A 19,388-nucleotide genomic window follows, 5' to 3' on the forward strand; every position below is an offset into this window, starting at 1 on the left:
TAAGGTTCAAAGCTGCTAGCAAGCTATGGATCTACTTTAAATCGATCCACTCAACCCATTGTTCTTGATCCAAACACACACAAGACATTTTTAAATAAATCCAGCTTTTCGTGGTATACTTAAATAGTGATCTAGACTATGTACACATTATGGAGACACAGTTCTTGCGCATAATTCAAGTATCCGAAGCACCTAATCAGCAGATGACCAAAACTTCAGTTTGATCCTCTTATTGCTTTTACTTTTAAGCCACTTCCCCACTTGTGACAAAAAGGAGGTGTGGGGAAGAGAGATGGAAGCAAATTATTAGGCACAGACAGAACAAACACTCCCAACATCAGTTTAAGGATATCCAAAGACATTGAGCACGATCCACTTGCATTGTGGGCTCAAAACTTGCAAGCAAAGAATTCCAATAGAGCTAAAACGGAGGCTGTTTTCTCCCTCCTCCACCTGTGCATACAAGGCAGTGCAAAGGAATGTTAAGAGGGGAAAGGAGCACATCTCCTTCACTTTTTCCCGAACTTTTGCAAGGCATGGAGAGAAGGGACTCAATAGGTCTGTGGAAATGCACAGAGACTTTCCATTTCTCCCAACATGCCATAGCACTGCCTGTATGAGTGCCCATGAGTAGGAGGGGAGGACAGGGCAAGCTTACTGAAATCTTCCACATGCAGGTGCTGTGCCTGCAATGCAATGTCATTGTGCCCCAAACCATTAGGAAATGTTTTGTAGGTGGGCAATTGTCCATTTCCTAGGGTAGGCTTGTAGCTGCCTGAATGTCACACTACCACCATCGTTTTGGCCAGCAAGATGTGGAATGTGATGTATCCTAAAAATAAAAAATGCTGAATTCTGATGAAGCTTCTTCAGATCAACCCTCTCTTGCCCCCAGTTCCTTTCCAATGTTTTCCTCCTCCTGTGGCATGTATGAATTTTAAAAGCCTATATAGTGGTACCTTGGTTCTCGAACGGCTTAGTTGTCGAACAAATCGGCTCTCGAATGCCGCAAACCCGGAGGTTAGTGTTCCGGTTTGCAAACATTTTTCGGAAGCCAAATGTCTGACGTGGCTTCCGCTTGAGTGCAGGAAGCTCCTGCAGCCAATCAGAAGCCGCACCTTGGTTTTTGAATAGTTTCGGGAGTCGAACTCACTCCCGGAACGGATTAAGTCCGAGAACCAAGGTACCACTGTACAGAGCATACATATATCCTTCTTAAGGTGGTTCTCTATTCTGGCCAAAAGTTATCTTGAAACACTAAATCAGGGTTGGGGATCATGTGCCGTTCAATATATTGTTGGGCTACAACTCCAGTCATCCTGGGCTATTGGCCATGCAATCTGGGGCTGATGGGATTTGGATTCCAAAAACATCTGGATGACCACTGGTTCCCCAGCTCTAAATCCCCAACTGAAAGAAGTGCCACAACTTTCAGTTGCTTTTCAGAGATCACTGTGAAAGGCTGTTAAAATGTTGGATTTTAGAATCCCTTATGGGCCAAGATTACCCTCAAAATCTGAATCTGAAGCAGTGCCCTTACACTAAGGGGAATCCACTTGCTCTTAGTGACATCAGCAAGCAGTCTCCTTAGATGGACTAACACACATATGAAATATCCCAACACATGAAAGGAAAAGTTAAAAATGTACGTTCACAAACTACATTACAAAATACAGATTTAAAACAAAACCAAAATAGAAAAAAGAAAAAAGGTTTTCACCAATGAGAAGTCAGTTTTCTAAAACTGCAACTATGGAACAATTTAAATACAAAAGTCTCATACAAAATAAGAAAGAGAGAGAGAAACAGGGAAGCCTCATCTCTTAAAAAACATTTTCTTTTAAGTGACCTGATTCATAGTTCTAAATCTACAAACACAAATGGTTATCATAAGAGAGAACTAAGAGGTAAAATGCTATTTAAAAATGCTTCAGTTGGAGAACTGAGGTACCATTCTTGACATGTGCATTTTAAAAAACTCCAGCAGAAGTTACGCTTGGCTTAAAAGGCAGCCTTTAAGCATTGCTTCCTTCTTCCTCTTGTGGTCTAGAATTCCTGAAATCTGGAATCTGATCTGTGAACGATTGTGTCATCCACTGTCCATTGGGGACATCTCCAAAGGAAGATCCACTGCTGTACTCTGCACTGGTTGCTGCAGGAAAACAAACCAAAATGACTTAATCGTTTAGTTGGTGCTCTGGCTGAAGGAATAAAAGGCATTTTCCCAAATGTGCTGCTTACAGATTTTGCCCACCAGGGGGCATCTATTCGTCTGTTTGACTGTAGCTGGGGGGTGGCTGAGGGTAGCCACCTCAGGGAAACTCTACCCAGGCATGTCCAAAGTCCGTTTTGGGGGCCGGTTGATTTAATCCAGCCCACGTGGCAATATATGTCCTGGGGTAAAATCCTTTAAAAAGCTTAACAACTTTGGGGTTAAATCCTAAGAAAAGCTCAACAACTTTGGGGGAAACTTAAATCCTAAAAAAAGCTCAACAACTTTGGGGGAAACTTAAATCCTAAAAAAAGCTCAACAATTTTGGTTGTTCACTTCATCACATCTGACCCTCTTTGAAAAAAGTTTGGGCACCCCTGTGAGTCCAACCCATTTCCCCACCATGAAATTTTCAGCTACAAAAGCCAGCCAGCTGCTATCCATTTAAAAAGAAGTTAAACATGTACACAACTTAAAGCAACTGACTTACTCAATCCATTTCATTAAGAAAACAATTAAAAAAAAACTAAAGATGGCCATATTTTAGCCAATTCTCCTATAAGAAAGTAAGTGTGCTTCAAGAATTCTATGCCTTCCTCCAAGGCATTCCTGTTGGTCTGTTTTCCACTGGAAGAGAAATACTTCCCTATCAAATGTCCCATCTTTGGAAGGAGTCTCACTTTGTGCTGACATTAATTATTGGGTTAGTGCCATTACTTTTTATTTGTTTTTTAGATGGTATTTTAACAAAGAGTTTTGATCTTATGCAGCTCTGGTTCTACTATCTGGTTTAGTGCTCTGCTGCTTCATAAATGATTGTTTATTGTATTTGTAGTTTCATTTTTATTTGTGAGCCATTATGAGAATCACTTGGGGCTGAAGAGCAAGACAGAAAATAAATGGAATTAAAAAGCACAACTGGCACTTAAAATTTGTATTTTGTTATTTTATTTCACTGAAGGTGATAAATAAGTCAAATAACCATGAGAAACTTTTTGGATTTGCTATTTCTCACTAATTTACCATTTCCCCCAACGGTACCCCTAGACCCTCTGGCATTAGCACTGCTGCTGCTGTGGCTGCTGTTGCTTATCATTATTATCATTATCTTACAAGTGATAAATTGAGAGAGTGAAAGACAAATAAAATATATGGCAACTGAAAAGACTGAATTTTACTTACACAGATTTATACATGCTTCTAAACACTGGATTTTACAAGTAGATATAAAGAGTTACATGTGAATGCAGAATGTGACTTCTACTTTATAACACCTAAATAGTTTATACTTTTGCATTCAGTTCCAAATGCAGTGTTGTACTTGTCTAACAAAAGAAATTAATAGAACCAATCCTAATTATCTTCTGCAACATGGATTAAAATGAAGAGAAAACAAAATATTCCCTATACTCTACCTGTTCCATTTGAAGGGAAGGTACATGGTTCACCATCCTTGGCTGTTTTCTCACCACAAGCACCCCCGTAAGCTGCTTCATAACCCGGATCATATTTTTCTTCTTTGACAGCCATTTTCTTAGCATCCTCTGAAGAAATACACACACACACACATTGAAAGCTTAAATCAAATCTCTAACCAGACATGAACAAGTGGATATATGAGAAACAAAAATGGAATATAATACATGATCATAGTGGAGAGACCTTAATATGGACATGGATGGGAAACAGTATGATACAATATGGAGTAATGTTGGTGAGAATCAATAAAAAGAAGAAATATGGCTAACACGTATAAATAATTACAGTATTTAGAGGACCTATCTTGGGCTTTCCATGAAATAAACCAAATGATGACTATGAGACACTGTAACTTGGAGGAAATATTGTTTAACAGTGAAGTAGATAGTTCATATTGACTGATGGTTTTAAACAATTTTATATTCTTTCTGTACATGACCAGTACAGTGGAACCTTGGTTCTCGAATGGCTTAGTCGATGAACAAATCGGCTCCCAAGTGCTGAAAACCCAGAAGTGTGTATTCCGGTTTTCAAACGTTTTTTGGAAGCTGAACGTCCGATGCGGCTGTCGGTTATTGTTTCTCTGGCGCCTGCACCAATAGGAAGCCGTGCCTTGGTTTTCAAACATTTTGGGAGTCGAATGGCCTTCCGGAACAAATTAAGTTCGAGAACCAAGGTCGCACTGTAGATGGAAAATCGGAAGTCCCTCTTTTGTCATTTTTGCTAATGTTTCTCTGTTTCTGCTTTCTTTGTTTTCTCTCTCTCTCCTCTCTCTTTATCTCTCTTGCCTCTTTCTCTTTTTCTTCTTTTTCTTGTTTTGTATCTTAGGTAACTGTAACCTTATTGTACGGTATTATGGGGAAATCTCAATAAAAACCTTACTGAGAAAAATAAATCAGATTTAAACTCTCGACTTAAGCATATGAGGAGTCTTTCAACAGGATAACACTGTTATCCTATTCAGAAGGCATATTCTAATTATACCCTTATTGTATATTACAGGCATCCCCAAACTGCGGCCCTCCAGATGTTTTGGCCTACAACTCCCATGATCCCTAGCTAACAGGACCAGTGGTCAGGGAAGATGGGAATTGTAGTCCAAAACATCTGGAGGGCCGAAGTTTGGGGATGCCTGGTATATTATATACTGTAATATCCAGTATAAAGTAGAATTTTAAGGAATTACAAGTTACAAGACTTCCAAAATGTATTAAAATCTTTGTATTTGCTCTCTCGTTAAACTGTTTAAGGAATAGTTTCACAGAAGAAATCATGCATAAGTTTATGACTTTTGTTTAAATTACGTCAGAACTGCAGTCTTTCCGGTTACAGCACTGAGCAGCTGCCCAGGCCCACTTTATTTTTCTTATGTGGATTAGGTCTTTTGAGCAAATCCTGGTTATTCTGGCTTTGTAAGCTATACCTTGTGCTAGCTGCAAGTCAAATGTGTATTGCACTTCCTGGACCTCTGTATTTGACGCGACACCCTTCAGCTGATCCCTTAGGTCTTTCAGCTTGATGTAATAATGAACTTTATCTTGTGCACGAGGAAACTGAGCACATCTTGCACTGGATGAGGGCATAACATAGCAAAGCTGTAAAAAGGAAACAATATCAAAACAGAAGGCAATGTTAAATCAGAAGCCTCCAAACTGATAGAGCATTTTTAAAAACACCAACTTTGTTTCAAAAACTTCCATAATCTCACTCACAGGTAATGAAATCTTAAATTCTAAGAAAATAGTTTTGAATAGGAGTGTTTTTCTTCTCCATCGGTGCAAGTTTATATCAATTCATTCTTCCACAAATTGTAAGATTCAGTGTTTTTATTTCATAACCATGACAGGAACTTACTGTTTCTGTGTCTGGAACCTTATGTGGCTGGAGTCCAAATTCCAACTTTTTAACCTTTACTCCAAAAACCTCTTTGCTGAAAATGTCATAAATGCCTAGTCAAATTAAATATAAATTGACTGTTAGTCACAATACAATACCAGTGAAATCAATATGCAGAAATCTTGTATATAAAAGGCTCACATTTTCCATTAAAAACTGCTATTTTAGGTTGATACTTCTGCAATTTTTGCACCAGAATCCGTCCTCCTTCCCGAAACTCTTTGCTAAAAAGTGGGAGGAAAATATTAAGTTATATAAGAGGTCTGGAAATAAAAATGATCTATTTATGGAATTCTAACTTGACCCTACCTGGAAAGGTCCTTGCTCCCTGGTGTTGTCCTTTCCACCATGTTTGTAAACCCAATACCATATTTATGTGGCAAAGTGTGGTCATCCATATGATTCAACTGTTCTTCACTTAACCCAGACAAAAAGAGACACTTCCCTGTGGAGGCGGAAAACACATGATTCTTATAGTTTGTGTTACAATGCAGTCAACTTCTTATCACTGCTCAGACAACCAGTACTTGAACATCATGTCGTTTTTGGCTCTCGTATTGTATGCTTCCCACACAATTTGCCTCTGATGTTCTTGGAAGGAAGTGAGATAACTGAGATCTTCTCCTGTAGTATGTCACCGCTTGGCATTTCCCTTTTAGCATTAATGCTGCATATCCACTATTTTACATGCTCACCGTTTCCCCCATGCAGCCATTCACTACACGTCTTCTAGCAAAAGCCAAATCTTGCCCATGAGCTCATTTCTTTAGCCCTTCTACAATCAGAAAATGCAGAATTAAAACTGCATTCTCAAAAGTTTCAAGAGATCATAGGAGGATGAACTTACAGAAGTGATTTCCAGGTCCCGGGTAATGATGGCCTTTGTAGGCTGCCATTAAACCTGGATTTATACCAATCTAGAAAACAAAGGAACAATTAAATATTCTAATCTGTTCCTTGGAATAAATCAAAGTGCTTTGGATACTTTATATGCCCTGAATGGTTTAGGACTCGGTCGTCTACAAGGCTGCCTTTTGCTGTATGAGCCTGCCCGCCTATTAACATTATGCTCCTATGTGTTTGGTTTTATAACGTGGTTTTAATGCATTGGTTTTAACTGTCTCTATTTTCTTTGAATATATTTTAATGCTATTAGTAAGAGAGGATTGTTGCTGTTTTCCATTTCTGTTTTGGCTGTTTTCATATTTTTGGCAACTGACACTTAAAAATGGTTAAGTTGTGATTTTGTTCTGTTAGCTACCGTGAGCTTTTTTTTGAGGAATGACAAGATACAAATGATTTAAATAAATAAAGACCTGTTTATCACTATAAATTGCTGGAGCAAAGCAGGGTATTTTTAACTAAAATGTGAAATATCTCAGAGACGACTTTCACTTTCCAGAAAATATAAAGTTAATGACTTATCTCATCAGCTCTTACAGATCTGTTGTATATACTTGAAATGTTTATGACAATGGGAAACCACTGTGCTAAAACAGAGGAAAATACTTGAAAACAGCTAAGGAAAAAGCAAAAGTGGAAATAGACCTCAATTATTTATTGGGAATGAGGAAATATCAGAAAGTGATCACTTTTTGTTCCCAGCCAATCTAGTAAAATGATCACTTGAAACAACAAATGATCCTTTTCTTATCATTTAAAAAGGAAGGGGGGTGATAAATTATCCTCATAGAGAAACTCCCAGGGAAAAAAACATTAAACTGTAGAGCCAAAAGGTCATAGAAGAGGAGGAGGTGTGTAACATTTCTATACAGAGCCCAAATCTATACAAAGGAAGAACAGAATGCTATTGTTGCAACAGACTAACACAGAAATCCCTTTGGGGTTTACTACAAAGTTGCTAACTGAAACGGCTGCAAAACAGTTATCTACACAGATATAACTTTCTTACATTTGACTTACAATTACAATATCCAAATTGAAGGTCAGTATATCAGGAAGAGTTTTGGTTAACAATTCAGCTTCAGATACGCCATTAAAACGATCTACTTTCCTTTTGACTTTAAAAGTATCTGTGATTTTTTCTTGTTTGCCTTTTGATTTGGCAACTTTAGCAGCAGGTTTCTTGGGTTCAGAAGTTTTGTTTTTTCTCTTTCTTCCTTTAACAGTTGCTGAAAAACAAAAGGAAATGACTTTTTATTATGTCTTTGGATATGGCAAAATTCTACTATTTATATCTATTTATATTATAATCAGAGATTATGTGAACTGTTACATTAAAAAATCTATTTCTAACTTATAAAATATCTATCAGCTAAACATGCCATCTACCAAATAATCTCAGCGAAAGTTGGAAGAACTCCAAATTTTTCTAACTTATCCATCCTGTTACTGCCATGAAAAGAGCATGAGATTGCGCTTGCTGATAATATTTATCTTTGGATAGATAAATATTACTAGATACCTGCTGGTACATGAAAGAATTTTTTAAAAAATGCCTTGCAAATGAGCTCTGAGCATCAAAACTGACCCCCAGTACCCATTTCTGGAGAAAGTACACAATAAAAAATTACTTGAGGAATCTTAACGTTATCCAAGTTTAGTTCTAGAGGTTGCTTTTACAAATAAATTAAATTTGCTATATAAATCACAAGGCTGCAAGGAAAGTTTGATTGCATCAAAACTTTTTGTGCATTAGCCTATGAAATGCCTTACTACATGGCAAACAATCATATACTGTAGTTATGTTGCAAACTAAGAAGTTGCATTATTAAATGTTATCTGGAAATATGTAACAATATCCAAGAATTGTAAGGGGACTGGTAATCTACTATTTTAAATATTGATGTAGAATAAACAAGTAAGACTAAATTTGTAATCATTAATACAATATGCTGGCCAACCAGAAAAAAATGGGATCATTTTCTGAACAACAAAACTGAATAAAAAGGGTTACATTGCCAATTTGAGATCAATGTAATGCATGGGTAGGCAAACTAAGGCCAGGGGGCCGGATCCGGCCCAATCACCTTCTAAATCTGGCCCACTGACAGTCCCAGGAATCAGCATGTTTTTACATTAGTAGAATGTGTGGTTTTATTTAAAATGCATCTTTGGATTATTTGTGGGGCCTGCCTGGTGTTTTTACATGAGTAGAATGTGTGCTTTTATTTAAAATGCATCTCTGGGTTATTTTGGGGGCATAGGAATTCATTCATTTCCCCCCAAAAAATGTAGTCCGGCCCTTCACAAGGTCTGAGGGACAATGCACCGGCCCCCTGCTGAAAACGTTTGTGACCCCTGATGTAGTGCATGTATGAATACCATGATATGGACAGGTTATGCAACTTATTCCCATAACTTCCACATTTACCATTTACTGTATACAACAGAAATGCAAGTATCTTAATGTAAACTGCTGCTTCATCAGTTATTAGAAAAAAATGTGCAAGCTCAAGCTGTAAAGAAAAAGGCACATTTTCACAACAAGCATTGGTTCAGTCAGCAATACCACCACTCTGAAGAATGAAGGTATCCAACTGTTTTCAGATATTCTAAAAGAAATATGTTCCTGCATATTTGCTTAAACATTTCAAGGAAAACTCTGAGACACCTTGAACAGGTTCTGGAACAAAGTCTGATTCCAAAGGCCCCTGAAGAGCTTCCTCTTCATTCATCATCTCCATGTTTGGAACTCCAGTCATCATTTGATGGAATGGAAAAGGATAAAATGCTGGTTGAAGGGCAGTATAATGTCTTAAAAAAAACAATTAAAAAGGTTAAAATTACTACCGTTTCAAATTATAAATCTGGAACAAATTATAAATCTGGAACAAAATTTCAAGTAGTACTTGACATGCAATTTCATGTCTAGTCTGGTGGATTTCTTTCATATTTGGCAACACGAGCACACAATTCTCATCTTATCTATTATATACTTCTGCTCCCACAGGATCACAGCCAAGGTCAGCAATAAGGGTACTTCCAGACAGGTGCTTGGTGTGGAATGGGTGCTCCTTAGGCATGCACATCTTTTGCAGCATTCACACTTCACAGGACATTGTTTGTTTAAAAATACCATTCTATACTTCCCCATTTAATTCAGACTTACCCTTTCCAATAAAAAATCCAATTAATTAAAAAAATGTTGCCAACAGCCAATTTGTGAGATTAACCTCCGTTCTGGAAGCACCCCAAGGTACCCATGAATAGTTGTGCTTGCTTTTTGTTTGTTAAATATATGATCAGAGTGGTAATAGGGTTGATTCTCAACATCTAAACACAAACAAATGATTTGGAGAGTTCCGTTTCCTGTTTGCATGATTTGGGAAAGCACAAAATACTGTCAATTGCTAATCAGGTCAGTGAGTCCCAACACAACATAGATTGGTCACACTAACCTGGTTCAAGCACTGGAAAACCCTACAAGCAGAGTAAAAGAAGTTACAACACACACTGAAAGGCACCACTTCTTGACAACAATTCAATGAAGAAAAGACTGTAGAGCAGAGGTACTGCATTTGCCTTGCATGCTGAAAGCCACAGGGCTCAGTCCCCAGCACCTCCAGATTTGGTTGGGGAAGTCCCAAGCAAAGAGAGCTGCTGCAGGCCAAAACAGACCATCAGATGGATCAGTGGTCTGACTCAGAATAACACAGCTTCCCATGAGACTTCCTATTCTGCGAATAATAATAAAAAAGGTACCAATATGCTCATGCAAACTGCTGCTGGGAAAACTTGCTGTCATGGGTCAGATACTGTACTAGTTCCTATCCGCAGTTGAGTTCATAGACATGCCCCATATGCCGTTTATTTTAAGAGAATCTGAATTGGACCATTGCTGTTGTACTATAAAAAAGGAGGAACAACTAGCATCCTCAGCTCTACCCTCATTAAGGCAAGTTAGTTTCCACCTTAAGTGTAACTGAAAGAGGGCAGGGAAAAACCATCATTTCGCCACTCTTTACAAGTTCGTAAAGAAGCATTTTACTTTCTTGGGTTCCATGATCACTGCAGATGGTGACAGCAGTCACGAAATTAAAAGACGCCTGCTTCTTGGGAGAAAAGCAATGAAAAACCTAGACAGCACCTTAAAAAGCAGAGACATCACCTTGCCGACAAAGGTCCGTATAGTTAAAGCTATGGTTTTCCCAGTAGTAATGCATGGAAGTGAGAGCTGGACCATAAAGAAGGCTGATCACCGAAGGATTGATGCTTTTGAATTATGGTGCTGGAAGAGACTCTCGAGAGTCCCATGGACTGCAAGAAGACCAAACCTATCCATTCTGAAGGAAATCAGCCCTGAGTGTTCACTGGAAGGACAGATCCTGAAGTTGAGGCTCCAATACTTTGGCCACCTCATGAGAAGAGAAGACTCCCTGGAAAAGACCCTGATGTTGGGAAAGATGGAGGGCACAAGAAGGGGACGAGATGGTTGGAGAGTGTTCTCGAAGCTACCAACATGAGTCTGAGCAAACTGCAGGAGGCAGTGGAAGACAGGAGTGCCTGGCGTGCTATGGTCCATGGGGTCATGAAGAGTCGGACATGACTAAACGACTAAACAACAACAACAACAACAACAAAGATACTCATCCACATTATTTGATCCTGAATACACACCCATAGAAAGGATAATTGCTTTCCAAGGTAACAGGAACAGTTTTGAATACACATTTCTTTTTCTTGAATACACATTTCATGGAGGCCTAGTTCCATATGAACTGCTGCAAATTGGTAAACCTGTTTCTGGATTGTACCATTTGACACTGCAGGTGGAAGCTCACTTTACTACACACTCTTCAATTACACAGTCCCATCCCCTTACTTGTAGGAACTTTAGACACCAGAGGCTTCAAGCCTCTTTCTGACATGCCAGTTTTCTATGTATGGGCACTTTTTGATAATCTGAATCATTCCAAGCCCACCCAACCACCCACCCAGTCTGGTAGCAGCTTTGTATGTATGTATATGCCTCTCCCATATCAGTTTATGCCTTCCAACAATTCGCCTTCACTCCTCCATTGTCTCCAGAGACAGATGGCCACCAATCAATACGTATTTATGTGTGTTTGTAAATATTTATAACCCACCCTATAATGATCTCAGGACATGGTGCACAAGAACCATTTTTGAAAATTGCTATCAACAGCAGGTAAAAACAACAACAATAAAAAAACAACCACACACACACAGGGGAGTCATGACAGTAAAATGTGTGCAGTGAGCGGACCTAACAGATCTTGCTCCAATATTACACATGTGCTATTAAGTATATACGGTAGTGTGTGTGTGTGTGTGTGTGTGAGAGAGAGAGAGAGAGATGCAGCCCTCCATCCTTTGTGCATCTGCCTATGTATCAATAATATAAACACGCATTATAAATAACATAACAGAGGCGCCCCAGAGCCTCGCTCACTCCCCTCTCCACCTTCCCATTACGGGCTCAGGCCTTGTCCTGCCTGTGGCAAGAGACCCTGGCTTGGAAGCCTTTTGTACTCGGCGCAGCCTCCTCCACGGCAGGAGGGGAGGCGACCATGGCCCCCTCCGCCCCAGAGGGACTTGGAAGCCCCCCTGCCCACCCGCTAGCTCGGCCTCGGCCTCCTTCCGCCCCATCTACCTGGGACCGGGCTCCTCGGCTTCCATTTCCGAGCGCTGGCGTCTCCCCGACGCCCACCTCCCCAGCTAGCGAAGGCCCGGTGAGAACTCGAGGCCTAGTCAGCGCCAGCCAAGCCCAACCTCCAAAACCCCGCGACCCCCGTCAACGCGCCTCCCCCTCCCCATGCTCGCGCGAGGTACCTTCTGCCGTCGACTCTCTCTGGTTCCGCGACGCCGGCGTGGGCTATCCGGCCGATAGAGGCATGAAAATTATAGACTGACACGCGGCGCGGCCTACCGTAGAAATCCGGGATGGAGAAACGTGGGACTACTACGATTTCAGCGACATAGGAAGCTTGCCTTTGCACCGTTGGCCGACGTGGCTCGGCGTTGCCTGGTCTGAAGGGTACCGGTAGCAGCGATCCGGGACCGTGGGTGTCAGGCTGGGTTCTCTCTCGCAGCCCTACCTGGGTGCGCCGGAGGGATGTGGGGCCAAACGTGGGACCTTATGCAGGCGGAGCTGAGGCACTCAGCTACGGCAATATTTTATTTTATTACTTCATTTTTTATTTTTATTTTTTGCTAAAAATGAGTAACTTTGTTCATTAGCCTTATTACAGCACTTCCGGTCTAAAAGTGAACGGCTCTCCTCGTTTATCTCCCGATGCGGAATATTTAGGGCTTCCCCCCAATATATACGTTACACTTTAGAGCAGGCGTGGAGCACCTAGGGCGACAACTACAGCCATGGGCGTCTTTCAAATCTTTCCTTGAATGAAAAGGCTACACGCTATTCCACATTTCTATATCTAGGGTGCTTTCAAGTTCCAGGAGAGGGGGAGGGGGGAAGGAGAGATGGGACGTAACAGCTTGGTGTACACGTGACTTCTTGACCTGTGCGTTGCTCTCGACTTCCGCGTCCTCTATTGGCTCCTGGTCCGGCCAAAGAGAACCTTCTTTTTGCTCGTCTTTCGTGAGATCAACCTCCGCCACCGACGAGCTAGCGGTCAGGGCTGATGCAGGTAAGTGGCTACCTCTGGGCGGTGCTAGCAACCAGGGAGCTTCATGGAAAACTCCCCCACCTCCCCCTTTCCGTGGGGAAGAACCTGGCTTGCCTTTTGGCGTTGTGGAAGGACAAGTGTGTCCGTTCGGCAAGATGTGTGTTTGTCACATGGCGAATTTGCTCGGTTTCTTGGGTCTGGGACAGGGGTCTGCAACCTTTAAGACAAAAAGAGCCACTTGGACCCACTTCTGAAGGAAGAAAAAAAACTGGGAGCCGCAAAACCATTGCGACATTTAAAACAAATATAACACTGCATATATTGTTTCTTAACTTAATGCTATATATACAGGATCGTGCAGTCAGCTGTCAATCTGAAGAAAAAAAGGACTTTCACTTAACAATGTAAAATATATTTTTGCAAATTAATAGCTAATTAAAATATTTAATTTACATGGTTAATGGGACTTTTGCTCCTGAACCTCAGTGCTCAGTGTCTGCACATCAGGGCTGTAAGACGTCACCTTCATTGTGGAGGGTGGGAAGGCCTCCACAGGGGCGAAATTGGGCTTCTTCCTTTTTTTTAAAGGGGATCCTCCACCCCCATGGGCGAAATTGGGCCTCTTTTTTTAAAAAAGGGATCCTACACTTCCCCCCCCCACGCTGCTGCTGGAGGGTGGGAAGGCCTCCACAGGAGTGAAATTGGGCTTCTTCCTTTTTTAAAAAAGGGGATCCTCCACCCCCATGGGCGAAATTGGGCCTTTTTTTAAAAAAGGGGGATCCTACACTTCCCCCACCTACACTCCCCACTTATTTACATCAGGCAAGTGCCTTCGCTGTACCCTTTCCAGCACCTGTTTTAAATATTTTTGTTCTCAACTGTTTTCAGTGGTCCTTTCAATATTTTTTGCCACCTTGAGATCATTGGATAAAAGGTAGAAATTACAGGAACATAGGAAGCTGCTTTATACTGAGTCAGACTATCAGCATCTTGCTCAGTACTGTCCACACTGTACTGTCCATACATCTACCTCAATCTCCTGACCAGGCCGGCAAGAGGCCGCAGGCAGGCAGCAGCAGCAGCAGCAGCAGCAAACAGGCGCTCCGATTCCGCCAGCCATTTCAGCTGCTGGGCGGGAAGAAGAGCGCCCGTTTAAAAAATTTTTTTAACTCCGCCCCCCCCCCCCCCCGTGAGCCTATTGGCTGCAGTTTAGATTTTAGTTGTTGTCTGAGAATGCTAATCAGGATTTATTTTTATTTTTGCTTTACATTAGAGATTTGTATCCTAATTAGTGAATTTTAACACTCAGCTTTCTAGTCTCTCTCAGCTGTACGCCGAGTGATTGAGTAACTTACTCAGCATAAAGCAGAGCCACAACCGGGACTGAAAAATAGCAACCACAAATGAACAGAAAACAAAGGCAGCATGGTTGGGGCAGAAGAGGCAAATACTGTAATGATATAGGCTGCAGGACTAATATAGCAATTGCTATAATCATAAGGCCTTCGGTAGGGTAGATTGCTGCACAAGCAGGAAGAGACAGCTTTACTGGAATCAAATTATTACATTGGGGAAAACCTGCATGTAGCACAGACAATTGCACCACGCTCTGTCATAGCCCCTGCCTCCTCCCACACAGCGCGGCTGACTGTGGTGGACTCCGGGCTCCGGCGGGCGCCTCGCGGCCGTCTGGCAGGCACCAGACGACTCCCAACGTTCGGGAGAGACCTTTGAGCAGCCGCGCTGTGCGGCCGCCGGAGTCCTTTGAGCAGCCGTGCTGTGCGCATGCGCAAAGGACTCCCGAACGTCGGGAGTGCCGCCACCACAGCCGCGCTGTATGGGAGGGGGCAGGCGCTGACGCTCCCGACGTTCGGGAGTCCTTTGCGCATGCTGTCAGCCAGTTAGCATACTGCCAGTTAGCCTCGCGCTCGAGAAAAGCCGGAGCGCGAGGCGGACAGAGCACCGGGCGGCGGGCGCGCACCGGGCGGGCGAGCTGGCCAGCGCAGCACCCCCGGAGCCACGGCAAAGCTGTAAAGGAGCTGCATGCGGCTCCGGAGCCGCGGGTTGCCGACCCCAGGTCTGGGAGAACCGTTTAAGAGACCCGCAGGCAACCCACTTCTCCCACCGTGGAGACTGCCGTTCATGAGCCTTTGCTGGATTGTTTGCAACTGTTACTTGAGGCGCAGGTGGCCTGTGTCACAGAGTGCTTTCTTTTCGATAATAATTTTATTAGTTTTCAATTAGATTCCAATAGGCTCATTATAACACTACCAATTTACAATACAATTATTCGCAGAGTGCTTTCCATCAGCTTTGGCTGGGGGCCCTTTATCTGGAGAGGGAAAGCTCTCTATGCAATGGTAACCTCAAGTTACAGGTTATAGAGACATCGGATTCTTATCTCATTATGCATGATCAAGCTCTCTTTAGCACCTCAGCCCAGGACTAATTGCAGCCATCAGCAGCCATTAACAGCCATCTCCAGGTTTACCACTCCCATCAGCCCACCACCCATTCCCACCCACCCCCACCACCCTCTGTATATATATAGGGTCTGACACTTCTGTTTCTAGTGTATCTGAAGAAGTGTGCATGCACACGAAAGCTCATACCAAAATATAAACTTAGTTGGTCTTTAAGGTGCTACTGAAGGAATTTTTTTATTTTGCTGGTAACCTCAAGGTTAGATTACTGCAATAAAGACAGTCCCATCTAGGGTGTGTTTCATTAATTAATAAGGTATGTATCATAAGGTTAACAGATTTTTTTCAATTAATCCGGGGACACTTTTCAACTTCAATGGATTTTGTATGGGGACTGATTTGTAAATCTGGGGACTGTCCCCTGGAAACGGGGACATCTGGTAACCTTAATGTATCACCGGAGCCAAATCTGACATCTCCAGGAATGGGCACGGCTGTTTTTCCATCTCTGTGTTGGGGATTTTCTGTGTGGCTTTGAGCAAGAAAAAGCATAGGAAGGATGATAGTAAAAAAGCTTTTCAAGCGTAAGATGTCACTTTGTTTCAGGAATGAGGGTTGTATGCAAGTCATACTAGTGTAGTAGATCCATTGTAATCAACGAGCTTAAGTTAGTCAAGTCCATGGATTTCAATTGATTATTTTGAGCATTATTAGTTGGATACAGCCAGCAATAGGCACTGCCAAGACGTCCAGCATCTTGTATTTCTATCCTGGACTTCATCGTTTTCCTTTTATGTCATCAGAGTTCATGCCATTTCTTCACTAGTCAATGTCCTTGTCTTCCTCTTTTACTTGTCTTCCAGTTGCTGCTAGTAGCTCTTGGCTATGCCTGCAGGAGTACCTTGGCCTCGCTACCTGAAAATGTTCAGTGCAAGCATGTTGGCCATGCTTGCTGGTGCAGAAGTTGTCCATCGATATTACAGGCCTGATCTTGTAAGTGGCTTCTCCCCTCCCCCCACCATTTATGTATTGGTTTGTTTGAAATAGTTCCACCTTTCAACTTCAGAAGGACCCCCAGGATAGCTTACATAAAACAACACAATAACACTGGGCATACACCTATTCCCCAACACAGCTCTGAGGTAATACTGTATATCTCCCAAGACTGTAGGTTGTTGTTTTTTCTTTACTGTCCTTCCCATGACAGACAGTAGCCTAGGTCTTTGATGAGCTGCTGAGCAATAATAGTTGGATCTTCTGTTCCCTGGATGGCTTTGAACACCTTACTATTTTCCCCAAGCCTGCAGATCTGTGTCCAAAGGCAATTCAAAATATTCCTTGTTTTCGCCTTTTGTCCTAATGTGCATTTTAAAATGGGAGTGTCAGGAACCCATTATCCCTGCCCATTGGTTGTGCTTGCTGGGGCTGATGGGAGTTGTAGTTCAGCAATACCCAGAGGCTCACACCTGGGCTAGAGGTACCTTACCATGGTTCATCTACCTAGAAGTTTCCACTAAGTCTTATTTTTTGGTGATCACTCTTAGCCGAGTAAGATTGTCTTCCATAAACATGCTTTTAACAACAAGTCCGTACATATAATCAAAGCTAAATTTAAAAACTGAACTTGTGGCTCTTGATATTAGTAAAGGTAAAGGGACCCCTGACCATTAGGTCCAGTCGTGACCGACTCTGGGGTTGCGCGCTCATCTCGCATTATTGGCCGAGGGAGCCGGCGTATAGCTTCCAGGTCATGTGGCCAGCATGACAAAGCCGCTTCTGGCAAACCAGAGCAGCACATGGAAACGCTGTTTACCTTCCCGCTGTAGCGGTTCCTATTTATCTACTTGCATTTTGACGTGCTTTCGAACTGCTAGGTTGGCCGGAGCTGGGACCAAGCAACGGGAGCTCACCCCGTCACAGGGATTCGAACCGCCGACCTTCTGATCAGCAAGCCCTTGGCTCAGTGGTTTTAACCACAGCGCCACCTGGGTCCCTGCTTGATATTAGTATGACTTGCCTTTTTTTCTTTTTTTAGACGATACCGGAAGTTCCTCCCAAGCCTGGAGAACTCAGAACAGAACTATTGGGGCTCAAAGAAAGAAATCAGAAAGTTCAGCCTTCACAACAGTGATGCAAGGATTATGTTCCTCCATGAACTGCTCTTTAGTATTTATAATTGAACCTGTACAATTTCAGTGTTTTCTGGCAACATGAGCTATACAAGTAATCTAGTGTATGCCCATTTTCTGGAGTCAAAATATTTTTACTCCCTCCCATGCAATACAAGGCAGTCTTTTACTTAGCTGTCTGGTTTGCCTCAATATGTACCTGTAGCATTGCTCTCTACACATGGCACAATATGCCAGTACTGATTATTTCCCCTTTTCCTTAAAATGGTTTCTGTAGGTTTTTGATGGTGTTAAGCTTTTCTACCTTTTTGCTGAAAAAGGTCTGCAGAGTGACTTCCAAAGATCAATGAGCCAGGTTGTCAGCCCAAGGGCAGGGACTAAGATGTGACACAAGATATCTCATAGAATAGGGACACTGAGGATCATCAACCCCCTGCAATGCAGAAATATGCAGCTCTCAAAACACCTCCTCGGAAAGAGTTGCAATGCATTTGCAACGGACCTTACAGACTGCCTATTTGGGGCATAGGAAGAACTCTGCCAGCATCTCATCAGCCCCTCACCAGAGCAGATACATCCATTGTTGTAGGCTGCTCACAATTCTATAATGGGCTTCCAAAAGCAAGGGTGTCAGCTTATCTTAAAGTGGCTGTAATGGAGGTGGATTTGCAGGGTGAGGACTGTTCTAGCACTGCAGCCTCTGTACTAAAGGCAGCAAAATGACACCCACTAAAGAACAGCTAGTTCCAGTCGTGGGAGGGTAACCCAGTTGATGAAAACAACAGGGATTGGAGATGGATGGTTGCCTCCTTGGGTTTTCACTCCCTAAAAGTGGTGGTGCAATAAACTCATGTTTCACAAACTGTGTGAAGTGTGCTTTCTGTAGGCTACAATCCTAATGTATCTACCTCATTGAGTTCACTAGTATTTCTTGAGTAGAAATGGTTGTGATTGTCCTTTAAGTCTATGTTAAGAGCAGACAGTTTAATATAAGGTGTCTATAGTTATCTGCTGTACTAAATACTTTTTTTTACCGCAGTGGAAGGTATCACTGCTGCTGTTCAGGATTTACCACCTTATAGATGGACATGTACATTCTATACTTAGGAAGACCTTGTGTATGAGTTCAGAATTGACAACTGATACAAAGCTCAACGTGTCATGTGACCACATGTCTCTGCTATAGTTTTCATTTTTTTGCTGCCTAGCTCCTCGATACAATGCATCACGTAGGCTGTAGTTCCACCTTGCTACATCTTCCAGCACCACAATATTCCATCTGTGAATTTCCCGTTTTTGCATATCACTCACAGACATCTTAATTATGCAATAAATGAGTGTTCAGGGTTTTTATGTGTTTGTTCTGAAACCGCAACTAGTCAGGTATTGTTAATAAATGAGGTCCACTATTTTCATACAAAAATCAGGGAAGTAATTTAATTTAACCTCTTTTAAAAACATACAGAACCTGGAAATAAATTGGGCATTCTACTTGTTTGAGGAAGCACAAGTAATTTAGAACCTGCCTATTATAGCTGTGAACAACTACTGTTGTAATAGCAGAATTGACAGAATAGAATGGATTCCTATTTCCAATCCCCTATATTTTTAAGTAATTATGTTCAGGCTTCTGAATAGTGTACACTTTCTAAAACACAGATGGTGCTCCATACTTTTATCAGTTCTGATTATT

General features: G+C 42.0%; 2 protein-coding genes across 5 annotated transcripts; one reads left to right on the forward strand and one right to left on the reverse strand.

The window, feature by feature from the left end:
* Window positions 1-754: 754 nt before the first annotated feature.
* TDG (thymine DNA glycosylase) lies at window positions 755-12,526 on the reverse strand. Of its 3 annotated transcripts, none has more exons than XM_060279900.1 (10): window positions 12,441-12,526; window positions 9,162-9,304; window positions 7,511-7,719; window positions 6,435-6,504; window positions 5,897-6,032; window positions 5,729-5,811; window positions 5,546-5,640; window positions 5,115-5,286; window positions 3,628-3,756; window positions 755-2,152 (listed from the first exon to the last, which is right to left on the reverse strand). In XM_060279900.1, the coding sequence occupies exons 2-10, from the start codon at window positions 9,253-9,255 to the stop codon at window positions 2,016-2,018; spliced, it is 1,125 nt and encodes a 374-aa protein (XP_060135883.1). In that variant the 5' UTR covers window positions 9,256-9,304; window positions 12,441-12,526; the 3' UTR covers window positions 755-2,015. The 3 variants fall into 3 exon arrangements, with proteins under 3 accessions (XP_060135883.1, XP_034982822.1, XP_034982823.1); XM_035126931.2 differs by lacking the exon at window positions 12,441-12,526 and adding an exon at window positions 12,165-12,328; XM_035126932.2 differs by lacking the exon at window positions 12,441-12,526 and adding an exon at window positions 9,949-12,120.
* A 438-nt stretch (window positions 12,527-12,964) lies between these two features.
* Window positions 12,965-19,302, forward strand: LOC118091019 (ubiquinol-cytochrome-c reductase complex assembly factor 6). 2 transcript variants are annotated; one of them, XR_009558282.1, is made up of 4 exons: window positions 12,965-13,164; window positions 16,430-16,559; window positions 17,602-17,816; window positions 17,856-19,302. XR_009558282.1 is itself a non-coding variant. In XM_035127559.2 (3 exons), the coding sequence occupies exons 2-3, from the start codon at window positions 16,452-16,454 to the stop codon at window positions 17,695-17,697; spliced, it is 204 nt and encodes a 67-aa protein (XP_034983450.1). In that variant the 5' UTR covers window positions 12,965-13,164; window positions 16,430-16,451; the 3' UTR covers window positions 17,698-19,302. The 2 variants fall into 2 exon arrangements, 1 of the variants encoding a protein (XP_034983450.1); XM_035127559.2 differs by having other exon boundaries at window positions 17,602-19,302.
* The last annotated feature ends 86 nt before the right edge of the window (window positions 19,303-19,388 follow it).

This window comes from Zootoca vivipara, chromosome 10 (genome assembly GCF_963506605.1).
Source record: "Zootoca vivipara chromosome 10, rZooViv1.1, whole genome shotgun sequence".
Taxonomy (NCBI): domain Eukaryota; kingdom Metazoa; phylum Chordata; class Lepidosauria; order Squamata; family Lacertidae; genus Zootoca; species Zootoca vivipara.

Excerpts from the sequence above, each read along its gene's own strand:
- LOC118091019 (XM_035127559.2), top strand. The coding sequence starts at position 16,452 with ATGCCTGCAGGAGTACCTTGGCCTCGCTACCTGAAAATGTTCAGTGCA. Across the intron at positions 16,560-17,601 it reads GATATTACAGGCCTGATCTT|ACGATACCGGAAGTTCCTCC; the intron begins GTAAGTGGCTTC and ends TTCTTTTTTTAG.
- TDG (XM_035126931.2), bottom strand. The coding sequence starts at position 12,190 with ATGGAAGCCGAGGAGCCCGGTCCCAG. Across the intron at positions 5,641-5,728 it reads AGCAGTTTTTAATGGAAAAT|GCATTTATGACATTTTCAGC; the intron begins GTGAGCCTTTTA and ends TAATTTGACTAG. Across the intron at positions 5,287-5,545 it reads AGGTTCCAGACACAGAAACA|CTTTGCTATGTTATGCCCTC; the intron begins GTAAGTTCCTGT and ends TCCTTTTTACAG.